We start from the raw sequence: 23,278 nt of genomic DNA on the forward strand, positions 1-23,278 counted from the left end.
AACATTCCTGGCACTGAGCTGGCATCTTCCCCAGGACAGAAGTGGCCGGTGGAGCCGAGACGGGCCAGGGTGTTTACTATGGCGCTTTTATTTCCAGCCTGTTTGCCCAGAAGGCAGAACCAGCCAGGGCACCCATTTTGGGGGTGAATGGTCTGGCCCTCAGTTTTCTCATCTGCCCAACCTCAGAGCTGGCCCGAATGCCGCCTGAGGCTGCTCCCTGCTCTCATCTCACTGGAGCCTTGAATGGTTGGGTCCTAGTGACAGCCTAAGGGACAGATAAAGGTGCCTGGAGGCGTCTGACTCCAAGCCAGGCTCTAGTGTTGGTAAGAAGGGCTGTCGATGACACCTATAGCCTCTTCCCAGGGCAGATGTGCACATCCCCGTACCATACTCATCCCCTAGATGCACGGGCCCCAGGTAAGCACGTTATAGGGACTCTTGTGGAGGCATAGCCTCCCAGCTGAGGGAGCTCCCTGGGCTTCAAGATGTCAAAGCACCCAGACAGCAACTAAAAGATGAGAATGAGCCATGTGGGTGCAGAGGGCACATCTGTGAGTGGCCTCATGATGGTGGCCTGGGGGAGGGGGATACCTGGGTTCTGACCTGGGGACTGTGGTGTTTCATCAGGGCCTCAGAACTGACAGGGGAGCTGGGGCCTGAAGAGCATGTAGCTCTTGCCCTTGAGGTGAAACTCTGGAAACTGGGATCTCGGGGAAGTGATTCTGGGGATGTCCGACTAGATGTTTCTGCTGTCAAGACTGGAGTGGTAAGGTTGCTGCATGTTCCCAGAACTGTAGGCAGGGCAGCTGCCCCCCGGGACCACCCTGACACTGTCCCAGGAGCCCACAGCTGACCTGATAGCTGATAGCTTGGCCGTGCCTGGCCCTGGAGGGACTGCCTTGCCAGGGCCTACATACACTCCCAGCCCCGAGGAGACAGGGTTGGACCCACGGCGCAAGGAGAGGAGCCTGCCTTGACCTCTGGGCCCCTCCACCCCAAGAGGGCCCACTGCAGCTAGACTCAACCCTCCCGTTTCCCCATGCAACTTGGAGCGGGCACTAGCTCCTTCCTGTCGAGAGGATGCTGTGTGACATTGCTGTGCCCAGAGCAGCATCTGGGAACTGGTTGGCTTCTCCTCAACCAGAGCAGAGAAGTCCAAGAGTGCACTTCATCCCACGCAGCCCACTTGGCGGAGTCCTGAGATACCTCTCCCTCCTTGGGAGGTCCTGGCTCTGTGCCCTGTCTCCTACCATAACTCTTGAATCTAAAAAAAAAAAAAATTATGTTTCTGTTGTGTTTTTTTAAGCTTTTATTTATTTATTCATGAGAGACACAGAGAGAGAGAGAGAGGCAGAGACATAGGCAGAGGGAGAAGCAGGCTCCTTGTGGGGAGCCCGATGCGGGACTCGATCCCAGGACCCCGGGATCATGACCTGAGCCAAAGGCAGATGCTCAACCACTGAGCCACCCAGGTGTCCCTATGTTTCAGTTTTTATAAGCAGATTTATTGAGGCACAGCCGGCATACCATAAACCACACATCTGTACAAAGTATCAGATTAGCTAAGTTTTGACATATGTACTTGCCTATGAAACCATCACCACAGTAGAGGTAGTGAATACAACCAACAGCCCCAGAAAATTCCCAGGGACGGAAAAGAAAACTTCTGTTTCCTGTACTCACAACACCTCTGACACCGCATGTGGGTTTTCCATACTGGGTAATTCTGACATTACCTGGAGTCAGTACAAACCCCCAACAGGAGAGGGCTGTAGTCCCATGAGATTGCCTCTACTTCCAACATCAGCCACAAGTCCGGGTCTCCAGGACTGCTGACAGACTGGCTACAAATCAGAAATCTCCTGTGACCCCCTCTTTGGATTCCGTAATTTGCTAGAACTGCTCACAGAATTCAGGAAAGTGCTTTATGTGCTGTTGCTGATTTGCTATAAGGGATACCACTGAGGAAGAGCCAGATGAAGAGATGCACTGGGCATGGTATGTGGGAAGGGGTGTGGAGCTTCCATGCCCCCTCTAAGTGGCTATCCTCCCAGCACCTCCACCCTTTCACCAAGCTGGCAGCTCTTCAAGCCCTGTACTTTGTGTTACAGAGGCTTCAGGACAGAGCTATGATTGATTAAATCATTGGCCATTGGCGATTGAGTATCAATCTCCAGCAGCTTTTCCCTTTTTGGACTCTAATCACGTGGTTGGTTCCCTGACAACCAGCTCCCATCCTCAGGTGTGTTCCAAAAGTCACCCCATTAACAGAAAGTCAGGTGTGGTTGGAAGCGGTTCGTTATGAATAACAAAAAGGTGCTCCTATATCATTTTTTAAAAAAGATTTTATTTATTTATTCATGAGAGACACACAGAGAGAGGCAGAGACATAGGCAGAGGGGGAAGCAGGCTTCCTGCTGGAAGCCTGAAGTGGGACTCCGTCCCAGGGCCCTGGGATCACAATCTGAGCCAAAGGCAGACGCTCAACCACTGAGCCACCCAGGTGCCTCTATCAAGTGCCTTCCATCTGTCAGACACTGTATCAGTGAGTTTAATCTCCAAATTGGTCTGCAAGGAAATGCTGTGATCTCCACTTTGTAGCTGGGGCAATTAAAAGGCTCAGAGAGGCATGCCTGGGTGGCTCAGCGGTTGAGCGGCTGCCTTCAGCCCAGGGAGATCCTGGAGTTCCGGGATCGAGTCCTGCTTCGGGCTCCTTGCATGGAGCCTGCTTCTCCCTCTACCTGTGTCTCTGGCTCTCTCTCTGTGTCTCTCATGAATTAAAAAAAAAAAAGGGCTCAGAGATGTCAAGCAGTCTCTTACATGTCACACAGCTGGTAAATGTTAGAGTCACAATTTGAATTTGCACTTGGCTCCACTGGACCCACACTGCCCATTGTAGTGGTCCTTCTGAGATTCTGGTCACTCTGGGTGTCCAGGGTTCCTCAGTTGCAAGATGCATTTTCCTTCCTTCTTTATTTTCTTCTCTTGTTTTTACTTTTATTGAGGTGATAATGACATACTGCAAAGTTCACCATTTTAAAGGGAACAATTCAGTGGCATTTAGTATATTCAAGATATTGGGCAACTGTTGCCTCCCTCTGGTTATAGAACATTTTTACCACCCCTAAAAGAAACCCCATACCCTTTAGCAGTCACTCTTCATTCCTCCTTGAATCTAGAAAGTAGCCAGCAATTAGATTTCCAGTATGCTGGCCCCAGATCTGTCCCTGTTGTAAAGGCCAAGGGGTGGTGAGCCTGCTTGCCCCTCCCTAGCAGGGGTGCCCTGTGTTGGGGGGGGCAATGGAAGAAGGTGCCCAGGCTCTATATGTCAGGTCTCAAAACCCCTGCCCCACTCATAACTGGAGCTAGAGAGGAAATCCCAGGTCTCTCCCCAAGATTTCCACTTCCTGGTGATTTCCCCGTGTCTGCAGGGCCACACTGGCCTGGAGCCAGCTCTGCTGCTCGGCACAGAAGACCACTGTCCCCCGTGGCCTGTCCAGGTTCATATGATGCCAGGCATCTCAGAGAGATGTTCCCCACAAGCCAAGCAGAGCCGGTTCCTCCTGGAACAACACCACCGAGAAATGCTTTTGCCTTTTGGGGGTGGTGGGGGCTGGGGAAGGGGTGTGCAGAGCAAGGCACTGGAGGTGTTGGGGGAGCTGCTCCAAGCACAGGGATCTGGGGCAGGATGGACTTGCTAGATCCAAATTTCCAAAGCAAATTCAACAGCTCGCACTTCAAGTTGCTGCCCAAGAGGCACATAGGGCCTGGGTGTGGCTGGCAGTGCCAGCCACTCCCTGCCAACCACGTTCCTGCTGAGGAGCATGCCTGGGGCTTCTTTTTTCTTGAGCAGCAGCTTTTTTTTTTTCAAGATTTGATTTATTTATTCATGAGAGACACAGAGAGAGAAAGAGGCAGAGACAGGCAGAGAGAGAAGCAGGCTCCATGCAGGGAGCCTGATGTGGGACTCGATCCCGGGACTCCAGGATCACGCCCTGGGTCAAAGGTGGTGCTAAACCGCTGAGCCACCCAGGGATCCCCTTGAGCAACAGCTTTATTGAGATATACTTTACATATCATACAATACCCTCTGGAAGTGTTCAATTCACTAGTTTTTTAGTATATTCACAGAGTTGTGCAACTGTCACCACGGTCCATCCTAGAGCATTCCCATCACTCCCAAAGGAGACCCCGTCGTGCCATCAGTCACTCCTCTTCCCCCCGCCCCAGCTCCTGGCAACCACTAATCGTTTTGTCGCTGTGGATTTGTCTGTTCTTGATATTCCATATAAATGGAATCACCCACTGTTTGTATCTGGCTTCTTTCTCTCAGCATGATGTTTTTGGGATTTATCCATGTTGTAGCATGTGTCAGGGCTTCTTTCCTCTTAAGGCTAATCCTCCGTTGCACGGATGGACCACATTTTGTTTATCCATCCATGTGTTGATGGACATTTGTGTTGCTTCTGCCTTTTGGCGATTGTGACTAGTGCTGCTGTGAACATGTGTGTCCAATCTGTTGGAACACCTGCTTTCAATTCTTGGGGTCTAAGCCCAGCGCTGGAATTGCTGGATCCTATGCAAAATCTGAAGGAACTTGAAGGAACCACTTCCTTCTTTTGTGAGGTTACTATAAATATGATAATGAAGTGTCATCATGTAAAGAATAGGACACCCTGTCAAATATGAATCCTACATAAAAAGTAATACGTTTATGTTTAGTGTAAGTATGTTCCAAATATCACATGGGATATACTTATACTAAACCCCCCCCCCCAAAAAAAAAACCCAAACACAACTTTTTATTGGGTCATTTATCTGAGATTCAAATTTTGAAATATTTTTACTTGCTCCCCCTAATTCACGTCTTTTCTCTGCCGAAAACGTTATTTAGCCCCATGCTTACTTACATGGGGCTTGCTTACTGTTTACGGTCTGTCTTTTGTGTATATGCCCCAAAAATAGAGCTGTTGGATCATATGGTAATTCTATGTTTAGCTTTTCAAGGAACCACCAGACTGTTTTCCTCAGCAGCTGCACCGTTTTAAATTCCCACCAGCAGTGCACACATTTTTCCACATCCTCACCAAAACTTGTTATGGTCTATTTATTTATTTATCTATTTATTTATTTATTTTTAATTAATTAATTTTTTAAACTGGCTGCTTGGAGCTTCTTTTCTTCCTTCCTTCCTTCCTTCCTTCCTTCCTTCCTTTCTTTCTTTCTTTCTTTTCTTTCTTTTCTTTCTTCTGGAGCTTTTTTCCCACTTGGTACAAGGCACATGGTTCCAGGGTGTTAGAAAGGCTTGCCTGTGGCTTGGATAGTAAAGAGTGGTGTTCTCTCAACTTCTTTTTTGGTGTTTTGCTGTTTTAATATAAAAGAGCTCAACTGCTTCTGCTTGCTGCAGCCTGCCTGGTCTAGAGGGAGGAGAGGGAGAGGGGCTCTGATGAGCCTTGCTGCCTCCTGAAGCCTGATGATGGCCACTCAGGATGGGGACTCAGTGTTGGTTTTGCCAGGCTGGCCACCAGGCTGCTTCCTCATGGCTTCCAGAGCCAAGTCACAGGTGATCTTGCCGCTGGAGTTCTGGAGAGATCCCAAGGGTTCTGGGGACTCCAACACTATAGCCATGAATGGGAGAGTGGACCTCCTAAAAAAAGAACCTTGCCCACCAGTGACCTGGGTTGGCCTTGAGGAGACCAGGGTGGTGAGGGATGCCTTCCCCAGGATCCTCTGCACTTCCGCAGGAGCTGTTACTGGAAGTGGAGACCAGGTGGCACAGGTAATAGTTATGGGTGGTCACGATTGAGCTGCTGGAGGGGACGACTGTCATCCTGTCTCTTGTGACCTGGTGGGAAACTCGGTGGTGACCCCTCATGGACCTTGGGGCACGATCACAGGTTGCAAGGACAGGGATGCTGGGCCACGGAGCCCTTTTGCAGAGGAGGCCACTAAAGGCTGCTCCGCGATGGAAGTGGGCACAGGGTGCGTGGGGGCTAACACCCCTGCTTGGCTATTATGGTCTATTTAAAAAAGCAACAAGAAACCATTGTAATAGGTGTGAAGTGATATCTTGTGGTTTTAATTTGCATTTCCCTAATAATTAGTGATGTTGAGCATCTTTTCATGTGCTTGTTGGCCATCTGTATGTCTTCCTTAGAGACACATCTATTCAGATCCTTTGCCCATTTTGGAACTGGGTTGTTTGCTTTTTATTGTTGTTGGGCTGCAGACACTCTTAATATATCCTGGGTATTAATCCTTTATCAGATATCTGATTCACACATATCTTCTCCCACTCTTTGGGTTGCCTAAAATCCTATTGTTTAAGCCACCCATTTATGATAATTTGTTATAGCAGCCACAAGAGACTCATACAGTATTGTTCCTCCCATGCCCTTGCCTGGCCTGGAATTCACGTGTGATGTGTGTGCACGTGTACACACACACACACACACACACACACACACACACACCCTTCCAAACATTTTGGTTGTTCCTGAGGAGAGTGAATGTTCACTCTTCTCTATGGGCAAAGGGAGAGTGCTGGGCAGATCTCAGCCTGGATTTTTTCCTGATCTGTGAAGGTGCCTCGGAAGGTGCTTCCCTTGTCCATGGAGATTCCCAGCAGCCCTTGCACCTTGCTTCTGAACAGCTTCTCCCACCCGCTCTCCTTGGGTGTCTTTTCTAAACACCTGGGAATCCTGGAGAAGATACTGAGGTTGAGGCACGCAGCAGGTGGTGAGGATGAGCACGACCTTGACTCCATCTTTGCTATAGTGGCTGCAGTGGCTCTGGTTCAGTTGCCAACACGCAGCTCTTTGTACCTGCCCAGGAGCTACACACCCTCTAAGTGAGTGGCCAGGGGCCAGTCACCCAGATTGAGGTTCTTGTAGCCTCACTGGAGGCCATCGCTCCAGGGAATCAAGTGGTGCTCCTGGCAGGCATGCCCCTAGAGGCTGAGGCTACCCCGGGTCAGTGTGGAGTGAAGGCTCTGACCACCCTGGAAGTAGCTGACTGCATGGTTCCCTGGCCAGTGTGGGGGGGGGGGCGTAAGAGGGCAGACTCCCCAAGTGGCCAAACAGGAGAAAAAGAGGAAGACAGGCGGAGCTAAGTGGTGGATGCGGTACAACCAGCAACGTTATGCCCACCTTTGGTAAGAAGGGCTCCAATGCCAACTCTTAAGTCCATTGTAATCCTGGCTTTTCCCAAGAAAGCCACTTAGTGCAGTCAAAAAAGATGCTATTAGAGTTTGCTCCCAGGACCCCCTGGGTTTGGGGAAAATCAAGAAGCCCTCCTGCCCATTTTCTTTGCTGAGATCAGGTGAAGCTGGCTGAAGAGCTCCCCTCACGGCCTACTCTAAACCCCAAGACTTGGGAGTGGGCTCACACTGGCAGTGGGGAGAGATCTCTGATCCTCTGCAGAGCCAGCACCCCTGGTCCTCACATCTCTGGGTACAGAGGGCAGGAGATGCAGGAAATCTCCCTACCTAGTCTGAACCCCTCTACCCCCCAGACAACAGGAAGTGAAAATGCTCAGCTCTTTTTGAAAATGCCTTCCTGTACCCTTTCCCTGGCTGCTTATTTCCCTCTTGTCCTATGAACGTGGTACCTCCTTCCTTCATCAATTTATCCCTCATCCCCTGGATGAACACATAGGCGGCTCCTGGTTATTCACTGCTCCTAACAAGGCTGCTGTGAATGACTGGAGCACCTTGGCATCTGTGTCCTTCCAGTAGGATCAGAGGTTAGATGCAGTTACGTTTTTGTTAGTATGGCCAGTGGCTCCCCAAGTAATGTCGCTGCCGTGCCCTTCCAGGCAGTGAACAACATGCCCCACCGCTGCTCCTGCACACAGGCATGCCCTGTTCCAGCTCTGGCTTTGGGGTCCCTGCCGTGCTGTGCTAAACACCTGTACCTTGCAGGCGATGAGTCTGCACATCTGTCTTCCAGTGCCAAGACCAGACTCTGACCCCTCAGAATGTCTAGGAATTGACTGGCTCCACGGAAGAACAAAATGCTTCTCAACAATAGGACCACCTCCCTCACCTGTCCACCCAGACCTGGCCCCTATGCAACTCATCACTGGCATGCTAAGAGATGTTTAACAAACTCCCAGTGGGGGGCACCTGGGTGGCTCAGTGGTTGAGCAGCTACCTTCAGCTCAGGTCATGATCCCAGGGTCCTGAGACGGAATCCCATATCAGACTCCCCACAGGGAGCCTGCTTCTCCTTCTGCCTGTGTCTCTGCCTCTCTCTGTCTCTCTCATGGATAAATAAACAAAATCTTAAGACAAAACAAAACAAACTCCTGGTGGGACCAACCCAGCCAGTTCTGCCTTGACATGACATTCCTAAAAATAACCACATTCTGCAAATTCGCACCAACCACAGGGCTTATGGGAAAACAGGGTCTGGCCACAACTTAAAAACTGTGTTATTGACACATTAAAAAAAAAAAAAAAAAAAAAGACCAGCACCTACTGAAAGCGGTAGCACTGCTGCACACATGTAAAGTGGCTTAGAATGATGTGAATACTACGCAAATACTTGACCTTTAGAAGGGACCTGAGGTTCACAGGTGGACGTGGTGTGGGAAGGCTGTAGCCAGGTTTCCAGATAGGGTGTGTTGTGGTAACTCCTAACAGCTGAGGGAGTGTGTAGATGTTGAGGGGCATGTGTGGTGGGGGGTGGGGGGGTTGTTGTATATTCACATGCAACTCGGGTCAGCCGGGTACAGTTTTCTGCATTCCTCCAGCTTTGCCCCTGAAAAAACCCTGCATAAGCACCACCACATTCGATCACATTATGCTCAAATCCATCTCTGAGGTCTCCATCATGTTGGAACAAATTTGTGCTTTCAAAGCAAATTAGAGCACAATGGATGGGGCTCCCCCACCCAACTCCTCATCCCCCAGCAGTTTGAGGCTACCAGCAGGAAGTCACTAAATGTGATGTGGGGAGGGATGTGTAGTATTACAGTTTTTTCACCATCAGATACAAGAGTCAGGGGTATCCTCAGGAGCACAGAGAATAGTGAGATGCAGTGAAATGAGGAAGTGATAACTTTCGAGTACTTGCAACTTTTATTTTTAATATCATGGATTTAATTGCAAGTTTGTACAACTCAGCTTTTAGCGATGGCCCTGCGAAACGAGGGCTCACACATTTCCTAGAAATGGATCACCTGGCTTTCCCCCAGGGCCCCGCTGCAGCTCAGGGGGCTGGTGAGGATGTCGGCACATGTGTACTGAGCGCCCACGTGTCTGGGGCCAGGTGTCCAGCAGCAAATGGGGCTTATATCTCCGGGGAGACAGACAGGAAGCAAGGGCTCCTGGGATAAAACGATCACTGCTCCCGTGTTGGGCACCAGAGCATCAAACTGGTTGCTGAGGGCATGGTGGTGTCTATTATTCACCCCATTAGTGAAGGAGGGATCCCCTGCATCAAACAATTTGAGATAGCCAAACACACAACACCCAACACCAGTCTGGTGAGATGGACAGACAGCCGCTCGTCACATAAACTCACAACCCTGGGTTGGAAGAGGACCCAGCTCGCCACGCAAGACCACGTGGAGGTTGCATTTGGGAGGGGAGTGAACCCCCAGATGCTGTGGGAGGCAGACTTTCCAGTAACAGGAGGGTGAGGGGGTCCTTGGTTCCCAGGAGAGGATGTGATTGGCTTGTTTGAAAGACAAGGAGGGGAGACTTGATACACCGGGGACTGGTGGGGTATAACTGGGTGGGGTTACAGAGTTGGGAAACAGCCTCTTCTGCTGAGTGGGGGGGCATACATATAGTGAGAGCAGGGAACTCACAGGCCTTTGGAGGGTGGCAGGTGGCGGTCCGTGATTTCATGGAAGCCAGTGTGGCTGGAGCCCAGTGGAGGAGGGGACAAAGGGAGGGGCAGGAGGGGGCAGGAGGCTGGCTTCAAGGCTGGAGAGTGGGACCCATTTACGGAAGAGCAGGAGGAGGCGTTGCGGGCTGGACAGGACAGACCCACATCAGGAAGGTGATACCAGAAGGCCCTGCCTGGTGCCGGAGAGGACAGAGTTTAGGGGCCTGTGCCTCTTCTTGGTCTCAGCACCCCAGTGGCGCCTGCCGTCCGCCCCCGTCCACCCAGGCTCCTGTAGGGCCTCTCCAGCATCTGCTAGGGCAAGCCCTGTCTGCCCTGTGTCCCCACTGCCTGCCCAGGGCTTGGCCTAAAGCCAAGAGAGGGGGGATCCCTGGGTGGCGCAGCGGTTTGGCGCCTGCCTTTGGCCCAGGGCGTAATCCTGGAGACCCGGGATCGAATCCCACGTCGGGCTCCCGGTGCATGGAGCCTGCTTCTCCCTCTGCCTGTATCTCTGCCTCTCTCTCTCTCTCACTGTGTGCCTATCATAAATAAATAAAAATTAAAAAAATATTTAAAAAAAATAAAGCCAAGAGAGGGCTGGTGCGCAGGCCACCCAGAGGCCCCACAGTGCCTGGGAGCAGGGAGGGTTCAGAGGAAGCTTCTGGGAGGAGAATTGGGTGGAATTGGGTAGCCGAAGGGAAAAGGCCAAAGAGCAGAGTTTGAGGGGTCAACACAAAGCATCTGAGGAACTGGGGTGAGACTGAGCCATCAGGGTGGCCTCAGGGCAGCCTGGAGTTTGGACTTGGTCCCAAAGAACAGGGATCCCCAAAGATTTGGGGCAGGAGGGGAGAGTGGTCAGCAGTAGTTTTAGGAGGACTCCTGTAGCTAGACTGGTCCTCTTAGAGGGGGAAACGGTGCCAGTTGAGGGTGGGGGTGATGCTGGGAGGAGGGGGACAGGACTTGAACATGATAAAGAAGGAGGTGTGCCCCCCAACCTATGGCAATGGGGCTATTGCTCAGTTGGGGACACTCTGAGGGGCAGGAGAGTAAGGGGTGCTGGCCATACCCTGCTGTAGGCCAGAGGGGAAAGGAGGCCCACAGAGGGGAGGGCCTGGCTCTGCGGACCTGTGGACAGCGGCAGGGGTGGGTGCGGCGAGGGTAGAAGTGAGGCCCAGCAGTCAGGCACCGGGGGACACTTGCGCATCCGGAAGGTTCACCCCGTGGCCAGCCTGTCTCCCCAAAGGGCTATGCTCCTGAGGCCGCGTACACCGCACAGGTCGCGGGGCTTTAGCTGGGGTGGGCGCCTCACAGCACCCCCGGGGAGGCCGGGGCGGGTCGGGTCTGAAGAGCGGGCCATGCGGGGGGTGGGGGGGCGATCCAGGAGGAGGCAGGGGAGGCGGGTTCCAGGAGGATGAGACCCCAGGACAGGGGGGCGGGGGCGATGCGGGGGGCAGGAAAGGACCGCTCGGATCCGAGGAAGGAGGACGTGGACCTGGCCTGGGGGTCAGGTCCGGGCAGGGGGCGGGGCAAGTCCGGAGAGAGTCCTGGCAGGGGGAGGAGTCCCGAGGAGGGAGCGGGGGCGGGGCGGGGCGGGACGGGCGGCCGGCTGGGGGGAGGGGGCAGTGCAGGGAGGGGGCGGGGTGAGGGGAATAGGGGCCCTGTCAGGTCCGAGGGTCTGGGGGTGAGCCGCCGAGGGGTCCGGGCAGGGGGCGCGGCGGAGGCGGCGGAGACGGTGAGTCGGCGGACCCGCGCGGGGAGGGGGGCGGAGCGAGCTGGGGGCGGGGCAGGGCGAGCTGGGGGCGGGGCGGGGCGGGGCGGGGCGGGTCCGGTCCGAGGCGGGTCCGGGGAGGGGGCTGGTCCGGGGCTGCCCCAGCTCGGCCAGCGGCGGAGCGGGGCGCATGGCGCCGTGCGCACGGCGCGGGGGCTGCGAACAAAGGGCCCCCGGCGGCGCAGGGGGCACCGCGGCGCTCGGACCCCGGCCCTGGCCCAGCCCCGGCCCGGCCCCCTCCCTGGGCGCGGCGCCCCCGCGGAGCCGAAAAATGCGGGGCGCCCTGCTCTGCCCGCTGCTGTGCCTCCTGCTTGCGCTGCGGTCGGCGCGGGACGGCGTGTGCGCTGCGCCCCAGGCCCGGTGAGTTGCCGCGGGCGACGGAGGAGGCTGGCTGTCCTGTCGGGGAGGGCCCCGGGGACGGGGTCAGAGAGGTGCAGCGACCCGTTCGAGGCGACACAGCCTCCGCACCGGGCGGGACCTGGAGCCTGCTGCCCCGGCTCCCGGGGTCGGGGGAAGGGGGCGCCCCGAGCCCTCAGACGTGGCCACCCGGAGGGGTTCCCAGAGCTCAGGCTGCGAGGCCGCGCCCCCTCCCCGCCTCCCCCCCGGGGTGCACGGGGGCTGTCGTCGTGGGTGGCGATTTCAGGCTGTCGGTGGCACGGAGGTAAGAGGTGCGTGTCTTGGCTGGGACGTGGGAGAGACCTACGGCCGTTTTCCTTGGGAGGGCGTGGTGGCCGGGAGGAAGCGTTTGTTTTGCTTCCACATTTTTCTTGAAGTTTGCCCACGGAGCTTCTGGTGGGTTGACACAGTGAGGAGGTGAATTAGCTAGCTCCTAAGGAGAATTTCCCGTGAGTTGGCTTCATCGGGAATATTTCCGGACCTGGAGTTGGGGTGAGCCCTGGAGGCTGTGGGTTCAGGGAGGCCACCTGGAGCTGCCCAAGCTTCAGCTTTCATGAGGTGGTTTGTTCAAGCCGTGCTTGCCTAGGAGTTCCCAGAAAACAGGTCAAGCATGGGACTTGGTGGGTGGTGTCTCTTCCAGCCACGGCTCCTTTGGAAAAGGAAGACACCATACTGCGCCTTACTTGAGCCATGGGATTTACCTCTCCTGGGCCCTTGTGAAATTGGAATTCAGCACATTTTTGTCCCGGGTGTTTCAAAGCAGGCACTCCTTAAAATAGAGGTTTTCAGCCAGAGGGGACCGATTTTTGTTTCCCTGGGGGTCATTCGGCAATTTTAGCGGGGGGGGGGCATTTTTGACCCACATCTAGGGGGAGGCAATGCTGCTGGAATCTACCGAGTGGAGGCCAGAGTTGCTGCGGAAGAAACGTTTTGCCATGTGCAGGTCCACCCTCATCACAAAGCTTGACCCGGCCCTAAATTAGAGACCCTGCTTTATAAGGACCAAGTTCAGAGTTGGGTTGAACTGCAACTCTGGGTTGCAGAGTTTCAAAGGGTTTTCAGGAGCATTTGCCTCTGGCTAATAAAGTCACCCTTCTGTCGAGGGACATGGAATCCCTGTGCTGGAAGACACACACTAGGAAGCGAAGTCGCAAAATTACTGACCCAGGTTCTAGATTAGTTAACCTCTAAGCCAGGGCTATGGTCCACCCAGTGGAGGGATCCTGTTTTAGGAATAGCCCTGGATACCCACTTCTGTGACCATGTGATTTTTAAAAAAAATATTTTATTTATTTATTTTTTAAAATATGTCACTTATTTATTTGAAAGAGAGAGTGCACACACATGAGCAGGGGTGCAGGGGTGGGGGAGAAGGAGAAGCAGACTCCTTTCTAAGCAGGAAACCCATTGCGGGGCTCAGTCCCAGAACCCTGGGATCATGACCTGAGCCAAAGGCAGATGCTTACTTAATGGGCTGAGCCACCCAGGTTCCCAGACCCATGTGATTTTTGCATGAGGAATCCCTGACCCCAGAAAGCAGCATGGATTTGCACATTGTAGTAAGACCAAGACTGTCTGCTTTTTACCAAACACCACCTTTTCCAGGCCGGGACCTGCTGAGACCAAAGGATGAGAAGCAGTGTCAGTTGTGATGCCAAGGGGGTGCATCAGGTCAACAATGCTTAGCTAGCAAGCATCCCAACAGCTGCAACTCGTGAACCTCAGGAAGAGTTAATTTGGTTCTGTTGGGTTCTCTAGGTCCTTTGGGTGAAAAATCTAACTCAGATCTGGATGAGGGCTTTAAGAGGAGACTAAGGAAAATGAACATATGGATTTGTCTATTCCCCAAATACTCTTCCCCAGTCTGCATGTGCTGGTGGTCCTCTGGGAGCTAGATGGAAAGGTTATTCCTAGAAGAGGTTGAGGTCCCCCTGCAGCAGGCAGGACACATAGGAAGCTGGAGTCATTGCACCCCCGGGTTGGTGTTGGAATTAGATAATGCACAGCCTGTCCCTAGGGTGATGATGCATACCCAGGATCAGCACAGTTACGCACCCAGGATCACTGCACGCTGTGTGAACTGCTGAGGCCAGACGCTGCACACAGGAACCTGGTCATTGCGAGTGGTTGTTGGTGCTGGAGTCGGACAGAACGTTGGACTCCCAGGGTCATTACTGGTTCTGGTCATTGCTGGATCTGGGCTGTGTACCTACAAAACTAGGGTCTTGGCACATTCTCATCAGTGCTGGAGATACATAGTAAGTTATCTTATGTCGTGAGGTCCTTGCAGACTCTGGTCTGTCCTGAAGTAGGACAGTCCACATAGGAACCCAGAGCGCATGAACTCTGGCCACTGTACAAGCTGGACAGAGCACGGCATGCTTCCAGGGTTGGTGCTGCGGCCGGACAGGACTCAACAGGAAGCCACTGTGTCTTTTGAAATGCCCCATTTTTCATGAAGTTTTAATAAAGTCCAGTTTATCAATGATTTCTTTGATGGATAATGCTTTTGGGATCTTTTGCATGAAATCTTTGCTTTAACCCAAGTTCACAAAGCCTTTCTCCTGTGTCCTTCTGGTTTTTTTTTTTTTTTATAGTTTTACATTTATTTTATTTTATTTTTTAATTTTATTTGGGGATCCCTGGGTGGCTCAGCGGTTTGGCGCCTGCCTTTGGCCCAGGGCGCGATCCTGGAGTCCCGGGATCGAGTCCCACGTTGGGCTCCCTGCATGGGGCCTGCTTCTTCCTCTGCCTGTGTCTCTGCCTCTCTCTCTGTGTGTGTGTGTGTCTATCATGAATAAATAAATAAATAAATCTTTAAAATAAAAAAAATTTAGTTGAGAGAGAGAGAGAGACAGAGATAGCAACAGAGATAGTGAGAGAGAGCATGAGTGAGGAGAGCAGAGGGAGAAGCAGGCTTCCCACCAAGCAGGGAGACCGATGTGGGACTTGATCCCAGGACTCCGGGATCATGACCTGAGCCCCAGGCAGACATGCCTAACCAGCTGAGCCACCCAGGCGCCCCTATGGTTTTACATTTAGATCTCTGACCCAGTTTGAGTTCATCTCAGCATATGGTGTTCAGTCCGGGATCTAAATTCATCTCCGTGTGTGTGGACGTCCAGTTGTCCCAGAGAGGATTCTGAGAGATGAAAATCTCCTAATTTCCTTGCCTGGCCTAGGGTTTTCCCTTTCACCTGTTTCCTTCTGGTGCCTGTAGGTCTGCAGGGTTGGATTTGTGCTACCTTTGCTGTCTGGGCTCTCAGCACTTGCTGTTGCCTTGTGAGCAGTTTTTGTGGGTGAAGATGAATGATACTTTCTGATTATCTGTGGAAGGTTGTAGAATACCAGAGGCAGGAGCTCACGGGGGAGGATCTGTGCCTCAAGTTGGATGCCCTAAGGGTGCCCCAAGGCTCTCTCCTGTCTGATCCATGGCATGTTCCTTCTCCTTCTGGAGTGACAGCTTTCCCATCTGCAAAGGAAGATAATGTTCTCTACCCTCCAGGAGTATCTTCACAGTTCATGAAGCTGAGGATTTTCAGGAAGAGAAACCTGTTTTGGTTCCATTGTTCACAGAGCTTTTTCAGTGTCGGGCCATTTAGTTTATTTATTTATTTTTTTTTAATTTTTTAATTTTTATTTATTTATGATAGTCACACAGAGAGAGAGAGAGACAGAGACACAGGCAGAGGGAGAAGCAGGCTCCATGCACCGGGAGCCCGACGTGGGATTCGATCTCCAGGATCGCACTCTGGGCCAAAGGCAGGCGCTAAACCGCTGCTCCACCCAGGGATCCCCATTTAGTTTATTTTCAGGGTTTTTGTTCTTAAAATTAATGCTGCAGGAAGCTCTTTGTTTCTTTTCACTGGGTTCTGGAGTCTGGCTGCCTGGGTCTGAATCCTGGTCTCTTGGCACAGGCACATGACTTGGCCTTTCTCTTTCTTTCTTTCTTTCTTTCTTTCTTTCTTTCTTTCTTTCTTTCTTTCTTTCTTTCTCTTTCTTTCTTTCTTTCTTTCCTTCCTTCCTTCCTTCCTTCCTTCCTTCCTTCCTTCCTTCCTTTCTTTCTTCCTTCCTTCCTTTCTTTCTTTCTTCCTTCTTTTTTCTTTCTCTTTCTTTCTTTCTTTCTTTCTTTCTTTCTTTTTTATTTATTTATTTGACAGAGAGAGAGGGAGAGAAAGCAAGCACAAATAGGGGGAGAGGAGAAGGAGAGGGAGTAGCAGATTCCCCATGGAGCAGGGAGCCCGCCTCAGGGCCTGATCCCAGGACCTGGTGATCATGACCTGAGCCAAAGGCAGACGCTCAGCTGATTGAGCCACCCAAATGCCCCATGACTTGGCTTTTCTAGGGCTCTAATTTCGGACTCAGTAAATGGGTTTTAGCACTTGTCACAGGGTGGCTCTGAGGATGAAGTGGCATCCTGCCAGTAACTCAGAGTATTTCACAGTGTTGGTGCAGCACGCACAAAGGTCCTGTGGCAGAATAAGATGACTGAAAAGGCCAGAGGCCAGAATGCAGACATTGGAAGGGGGTGTGGTGCTGGCTAGATCCAGAGAGGCCAGGTTCTTACCTCATCAGGAGGCTTCAGAGATCAATAAGCCAGCCCATGGTCTCAAGGAGCTCACAGGTCAGTGGGGGACACAGATACATAAAATGACAGTGTCATCATGGTGTGGTCAGGTGTAGGTGGAAGCCAATGCAGGGAGTACTGTGACCCAGCCAGAGCAACAGGGAGGCCGGTGGGAGCTCGGGGTCAGACAGCCTTCGGCCTTCACTGAGGTTCTCCTCTCTGACAGGCCCTATTTGATTGCCGCGCCCTCTGTCTTCCGCTCCGGAGTGGAGGAAGTCATCAGTGTGACCATCTTTAACTCCCCCCGGGAAGTCATGGTCCAGGCTCAGCTGGTGGCCCAGGGCGAGGCGGTGGCATGGAGCCAGGGAGCCATCCTGGGTAGGTCCCTGACCAGGGCTTCCTCTCCCTCTGTAGAGTGGCCTTCGGGGCTCAGGCAGTGTGGGCATTGCTTTGCTTCTTTCCCATCTCACCTCCTATCAGGGCAGGGAGAGCAGACTGCCTTCTCCCCACTTTTCATTTGGGGAAATTGAGACCCTGGAGGGGCAGCCACCTGCCCCGTCTAGGAAATCAGAGTGCATTGTTCCTCTGTAGCCCAAGTTCTATTTTTTTCTTTTTTTTTTTTAAGATTAAAAAAAATTATTCATGAGAGACACACAGAGAGAGGCAGAAACATAGGCAGAGGGAGAAGCAGGATCTCCATGGGGAGCCTGATGTGGAACTTGATCCCAGGACCCTGGGATCATGACCTGAGCCAAAAGAAGACACTCAACCACTGAGCCACCCAGGTGCTCCCACAGCCCAGGTTCTCTGGGGGCAGATCTGGATGGAGTCAGGCCTTCTTCTGGCTAGAGGTGAGCCCGGGGTCCAGAGGGACTCTCATGACCACTTCCGACCTTTTGTTGAGCTTCTAGGACCCCTGTGGTGTTAGATCCAGCCCCCAGCTTCCAGCCAGACTGTCACTGAGTTGGGCTCAGGCCCCCGACCAGCCTCTGCCCTGCTGTCCTTGGTAAACTGCAGATAACAGCAGTGCGGGCCTCCTGGACAAAGGTGGTGAGAGCAGAGAGCTGCCTCAAGGCCTGGAGTCCAGCAGGGCGGACAACTTATTTCTCACGTACAGTGTGATTTGGCTACAGGAGACACAGAGAGACAATGTCAGGGCTCTAAGGCCAGCAAGGTAGCACCTATCCCCTGGGGAGATGAGGGAGAGGCTGGCCTGGAGTGGAAACCGGGAGAGGGCTAGGGTAGGCAGGAGTGAAGTCCTGACTCTGTGGGCCACCCCGAAACCCAGATCAGGTTGGCTTCAGCAACAGAGTGTTTATGGGCTGTCATAACTAGGAAGGTTCACTGGCATCACTGGATGTCTCCCAGCCCCACTTCTGGGTGGGTCTGTGTCTCCCCAAAGCTGAGAGTGTGACAGGTATGGTGACAGGTACGCTAGACCGCTGAGAAATATCCCAGTGTTCTCTCTGATTGGCCTATCTTGGGTCATGTGCTCAACTCTGAATCAATCACTGTGACGGTGGGAAGACCTATGTAGATTTGCACTGAGCTTCAAGAGAGATGGGCAGAACCGCAGCAAACCTCAACTGAGAGCTGGGCAGGTTGTTCCCCCAAGGAAATTGGGGTTCTGCTAGTAGAAAATGGGAATGGATACTGGAAGGCAAAACAGTAGATGCTAAATTAAGTGCTAGAAAGCCTGGACAGGTGTCAGAGTGGTAAATGATTCAGCTTGAGTAAAGAGAGAGGTGATGGGAAAACACATCTACTGGAGGGAAGTCCACTGGGGACCCAGTCTCCTCTTCTTTCCCTCTACCCTTCTTCTTGTTCCACTCCCCTGGAGAGTTTTCTCTTTGCTCCCCTCACAGCTTACCTTGGGCAGGGGCCGGGATGACATGAATTAAGTATACAGGCTGGCCAATTTTCCCCTGAATAGCTTGGCTTTTGTCCATCCCCTCTGGCCTTCAAGCTCTCGCCCGCCAGCTTGGAGGAAACCTCTCACTTTTCCCAATCCCAGGTCAGACCAGCATGACCCAGTATGTGTGTTTGTCCACAGACAATCCCTCTGGGTTTGAGAAGGCTCCTAGTTGTAAAGCTGTAGCTCAGGGAGGCAGGCAAACCCAGCTCCCAATTTAACTGTTTTCATCTAATTTTTATTTTTTAGATAAAGGAACAATCAAACTCAAGGTAAGCTATGAATTTTTAACATCTCAATGAACCCCCACCTTGGAAATAATTGATTTGGAATGGAACAAGAGAAGTTTCATGCATGGTGAGAAAAATCATTAACGGTAATGCCAACAATGAATAATGAAGAAAAAATTGAGAAGAGGAGAAAACTCACCCGTGATCCCATCCCCCGTACTTTTCACTTTTGTGTTTCATTGTAAATCCTCATCCACTTAGAGACATTTCTTTCATAGCTGCAGTTAAAGGGTAGACCCCCTGGTGCTTCCTACTGTTTTCTCTTAGCGCTGTATAAACATACTTCCCTGTATTCAAATATCTATAATTGTAATTTGCCTTCTATTGGTAAGAGCATCCAGCACATCTCTTTTATGTATTAATCTACTAACCCTTTCCACCTTGTACATGGTTAGATTTCTTTTTTAAAGACTGCTTTCAGGGTTTTGGTAATGTAATCCAAAAGTTGTAAGCATCTTTGTGCATAAAGATGTATTAGCATTCTTTTATTTTTTAAAAATATTTTATTTATTTATTTGAGAGAGGGCATACATGTGGGGGGCACAGAGGGAGAGGGAGAAGCAGGCTCCCCAGTGAGCAGGAAGCCTGATACGGGGCTCGATCCCAGGACCCTGGGATCATGACCTCAGCTGAGAGCAGATGCTTAACTGACTGAGCCACCCAGGTGCCTCAGAGATGTCTTAGCATTCCCAATGCCTGCCTTATTGACAGTGGTAGAACCTTTTCTCTATGACAGCAGTTCCCACCTGGTGGGGATGTTTGCCCTCTTCCCCACCTCCAGCCCCAGGACATTGGGCAGTGTCTGGATACCTTTTTGGTTGTCACAACTGGGGAGGGCACCTACTGGGTGCTCAGCACCCCTGCAGTGCTCAGGACAGTTGCCATGACCAAGAGAGAGCCAGCCCCAGATGTCAGTAGTTGGGAAGCCCTTGATAGAGTCCCCATAGCTGTTCTTTGGGCAGGTCAGCTTTCTAGTGAATCAGAAGGCAGGGTTGCTCTGGACAAGGGTTAAGATTATGCACGATCAGGAAGCCTGGGTGGCTCAGCGGTTGGGTGGCTGCCTTCGGCTCAGGGCTTGATTCCGGGGTCCTGGGATCGAGTCCCATATCGGGCTCCCTGCGAGGAGCCTGCTTCTTCCTCTGCCTCTGTGTCTGCCTCTCTCTGTGTCTGCCATGAATAAATAAATAAATAAATCTTTAAAAAAAGAAAGATTATGCATGATCCCTGGCCACTGCATCTCAGAAGGCACTCTTCACAGGGTCGGTGCTGTGGATTTGTATAAGAGACCAATGAAGGGCTATATAATTCTAGGAGAGGGGGCCAGGGGATCTCCAGACTATCTAGAGACTCCAGGGACACCTGGTGGCTCAGTGGTTGAGCACCTGCCTTTGGCTCGGGTGGTGATCCCTGGGTCCTGGGATCGAGTCCTGCATAGGGCTCCCCACGGGCAGCCTGCTTCTCCCTCTGTCTGTGTCTCTGCCTCTCTCTGTATCTCATGAATAAATAAATAAATAAAACCTATTTTAAAAAATGTAGACTAGAGACTCCATAAAAAGCCTGGGGATCCTTAACTCTTAGAATAGCTCCTGATTAGCAATTCTCCACTTGGGAACGTGGGGATTCTGGTCCCTCAGGAAACCCTGGCAGTGACTGGAGACATTTCTGGTTGCCATAACTGGTGGTGGGGGTGGGGGTTCCTACTGGCATCTGGTGGGCGGAGGCCAGAGATGCTGCCCAACGCCCTGCAATGACAGTGGCCCCCACTGCAAAGAATGATCCAGTCCTAAGTGTCAGTGGTGCCAACGCTGAGACACACTCTGTCGTTCGCAAAGCTCTGCGCTCTGCCTGCAGGTGCCCATGGGCCTCCGGGGCCAGGCCCTCCTGCAGGTGTGGGGCCGCAGCCAGCAGGCAGAGGAGGGCCCCCTCTTCCACAACCAGACCTCTGTGACCGTGGACAGCCGGGGTGCCTCTGTGTTCATCCAGACTGACAAGCCGGTGTACAAGCCCCAACACCGAGGTGGGCAGCTCTTGGGAGTTGGGGGAGGGCTGGCCCCAGCCTGGGCCGCCGCACATGACTGTCTCCTTCCCTTCCAGTGCTCATCAGGATCTTCACGGTCACCCCAGACCTGAGGCCTGTCAGCGAGAAGGTGAGATCAGCTTCTAAAACCCTGTGCCTGGAACACACCTGCCCTGGGACCCCCTGGCCAGGGGAGCCACCAGCAACTGGTCTTTCTCCGTCACTCCCCCGCCACCCCCATCCCAGCCTTCCAGTTTCTACCTCCGTTCTCGGTTTTGTCTAGTGGCTCCGAGTCCCTTGGGGAGCCAGGGCGGGGTCCATGGGACAGAGGGAGGCCAAAGCACGGTGAGCGAGTAGCAGCGTGCTCAGAGGGCTGGGGGCCTACGGGGCCGTGTGCTCACTGCCTGCCTGTCTGTGTTGCAGCTGGAAGCCTACATTCTGGTGAGTGGCGTGTAACCCCCTCCGCTCTGCCTCGGGGGCCGGTTAGCCTGTTCTCTGCCGACCTGGTCGACTGCCGAGGTAGATCCTGCCTGTCCTGGCGCCTAACAAGGCTGGGACCGGGTCTGTCTTGGGGTCCAGATCCTCCCTGGGATGGGCTACATGTGTGTCTGTCTGTCTCTGTTGATTTGCACACAGCTCCCTAAATGAGGAGATCGGGCTCCTTTTGTCCCTGTTATCCTCAGACCAGTCCCTTCTGCGCACCAGGGTTTCATTGCTCCCGTGTAAATGGCTAGTCTGGGGCCTGCCCTCCATGCTTGTCCCACCCTAGACGGGGAGCTCAGAACATACACACATGTGCCGGGCACACATGTGCCAGACTGCCCTCAGTTGACTATGGATGTTTGTCCCCTCAGGACCCCAGGGGTTCGAGGATGACAGAGTGGCGACACCTGGAGCCACTCTGCTGCGGTGAGTCTCTTCCCCCCTTCCCCTTCTTTCCTCTGCAGTTTGGGGGCTGCCTCTTTGGGTGACCAATGCAGTAGATCTTCCAGGAAAACAGAATTTGCTCTGAGTATACCCCTTCCCTGCAGCATTGCATCCCCACCCATGTTTCTCTGGTCCCAGTATCCAGCCAGGGCTCCTGCACATAACGTCAGTCCTGTTGGGAACATCAGGATCTTGTTTGTTGGCACCCCCCATCTCCCTCCCACTGTATGTCTTCTACATCATCATCCCTTTGGGGGCTCCAGGTCCCTGGTCTGGCCTGGAGCCCACTTCCCGATTCTGAGATGCTCGGGGCTGACAAGCAGAGACAGGGTTTGCGTGACTCTCCTTCCTTGAGTTCCGAGCCTGGGGCTGTGTTGGAGCCGAGGGTGGGCCTCTCTGACTCCCTTGGTGACCCATCCCACCTCGCCTGGCACTCAGCCTGCTTTCCTCTATCCACCCTCCCCATTGGGCCCCTTCGCTCCCTCTCACTAACTCTCTATCTTCCTAGTAGTAGATATCTGCTGGGCACTGAAGTAGATGCTGACATTTCTGCCCAGCGGAGGAAACAGACATTAAAACATGTGATAGCATCTGCTACAATGAATGCTATGATGAGTGCAACCTCAGAGAGGGCAAAGACAGTGTTCTTGCCCAGCCTGGGACAGCAGAGACAATCCTAGAAGGCTGCCTGGAGGAAAAGCCTTTTCAGCAACAAAATGAAGAAGGAGCAGAGGTTAGCTAGGCAAAGCGAGGGGCCAGGGAACATGTTCCAGACAGGCCCAGCATGAGAGGCCCAGTGGATGGCGGGGAGAGTGAGGCTGGGCATAGGAGAGAGGCCCCAGCTGTCAGGAGTGCTGACAATAAAGCAACAGTGAGACCAGGGGCCTCTTGGGCTGCAGGGCTATGTATGGACTTGATCTGTAGAACAAAGAGGAAGAGAATGACTAGCCTTCCATTTTAAAAAGTCCTTGCAGTATGTGTAGACCTGGGGTTCTCAAGTAGTGCAATTTTGCGCCCATCCTTTGGGGTAGGGTTCCTGGCCATGCTGGCCATGGGCTAATGAGGCCCCATAGAAAATGCATGTTGGTGACATACACCTCCTAACGTCCTCTGACTGTCAAAGGCTTTGAATATGTGAAGAAAGAGACCTTTTGCTGTCTCATTTTCCAATTCCAAAGTGATGGAGAGAAGCTGTGGGGGCTTTTGTAGTCTCTGAGTTTTCCCCAGGGTCCCACTAAGCTGCTCTTACAGTGTCACTGTTGGGGACAGGCAGAGCAAGTCCCACCTCAGGAGTGAAAGATCCCCAGGTGCTGTTTGGAGTCCCTGCGCCCATTCAGATTCCTCCCCTGGAGGCTTGTGGAAAATCCCCACTCTCCTCCCAGCATGGAAACAGCTCCAGTCAGGGTTCCAAGGAACTGACCCAAAGCAAAAGCTGCCTCCTCTGCCTGAAGCTGGTGGCGTTTCATGGGGTCCGTTTGCAGAGAGAGCGGTGCTCTGTCTTGAAGCCTGTTCAGAATCCTTGCTCAGTTTGGGCAACGGTTAGCATACGGTGGGCAGGGGGGTGGATT

General features: G+C 52.8%; 1 protein-coding gene and 1 pseudogene across 9 annotated transcripts in view; both read left to right on the forward strand.

The window, feature by feature from the left end:
- The first annotated feature begins 5,965 nt into the window (after positions 1-5,965).
- Positions 5,966-7,182, forward strand: LOC129522152 (ubiquitin-like protein FUBI; annotated as a pseudogene).
- Positions 7,183-11,714: 4,532 nt separating this feature from the next.
- CPAMD8 (C3 and PZP like alpha-2-macroglobulin domain containing 8) overlaps positions 11,715-23,278 on the forward strand; it is a 77,504-nt gene continuing 65,940 nt past the window's right edge. For all 9 annotated transcript variants that reach the window (XR_008666846.1, XR_008666847.1, XM_055343332.1 and 6 more), the window contains exons 1-7: positions 11,715-11,961; positions 16,791-16,942; positions 18,726-18,748; positions 20,618-20,783; positions 20,861-20,913; positions 21,207-21,224; positions 21,638-21,692. Coding sequence is in view for 7 of the 9 variants with exons in the window: in XM_055343332.1 (XP_055199307.1) it covers positions 11,732-11,961; positions 16,791-16,942; positions 18,726-18,748; positions 20,618-20,783; positions 20,861-20,913; positions 21,207-21,224; positions 21,638-21,692 (697 nt within the window). In the remaining 2 variants the exon portion in view is untranslated. The remainder of the gene's footprint in view (positions 11,962-16,790; positions 16,943-18,725; positions 18,749-20,617; positions 20,784-20,860; positions 20,914-21,206; positions 21,225-21,637; positions 21,693-23,278) is intronic.

The sequence above is a fragment of the Nyctereutes procyonoides genome, unplaced genomic scaffold, assembly GCF_905146905.1.
Source record: "Nyctereutes procyonoides isolate TBG_1078 unplaced genomic scaffold, NYPRO_anot_genome, whole genome shotgun sequence".
Lineage (NCBI taxonomy): Eukaryota > Metazoa > Chordata > Mammalia > Carnivora > Canidae > Nyctereutes > Nyctereutes procyonoides.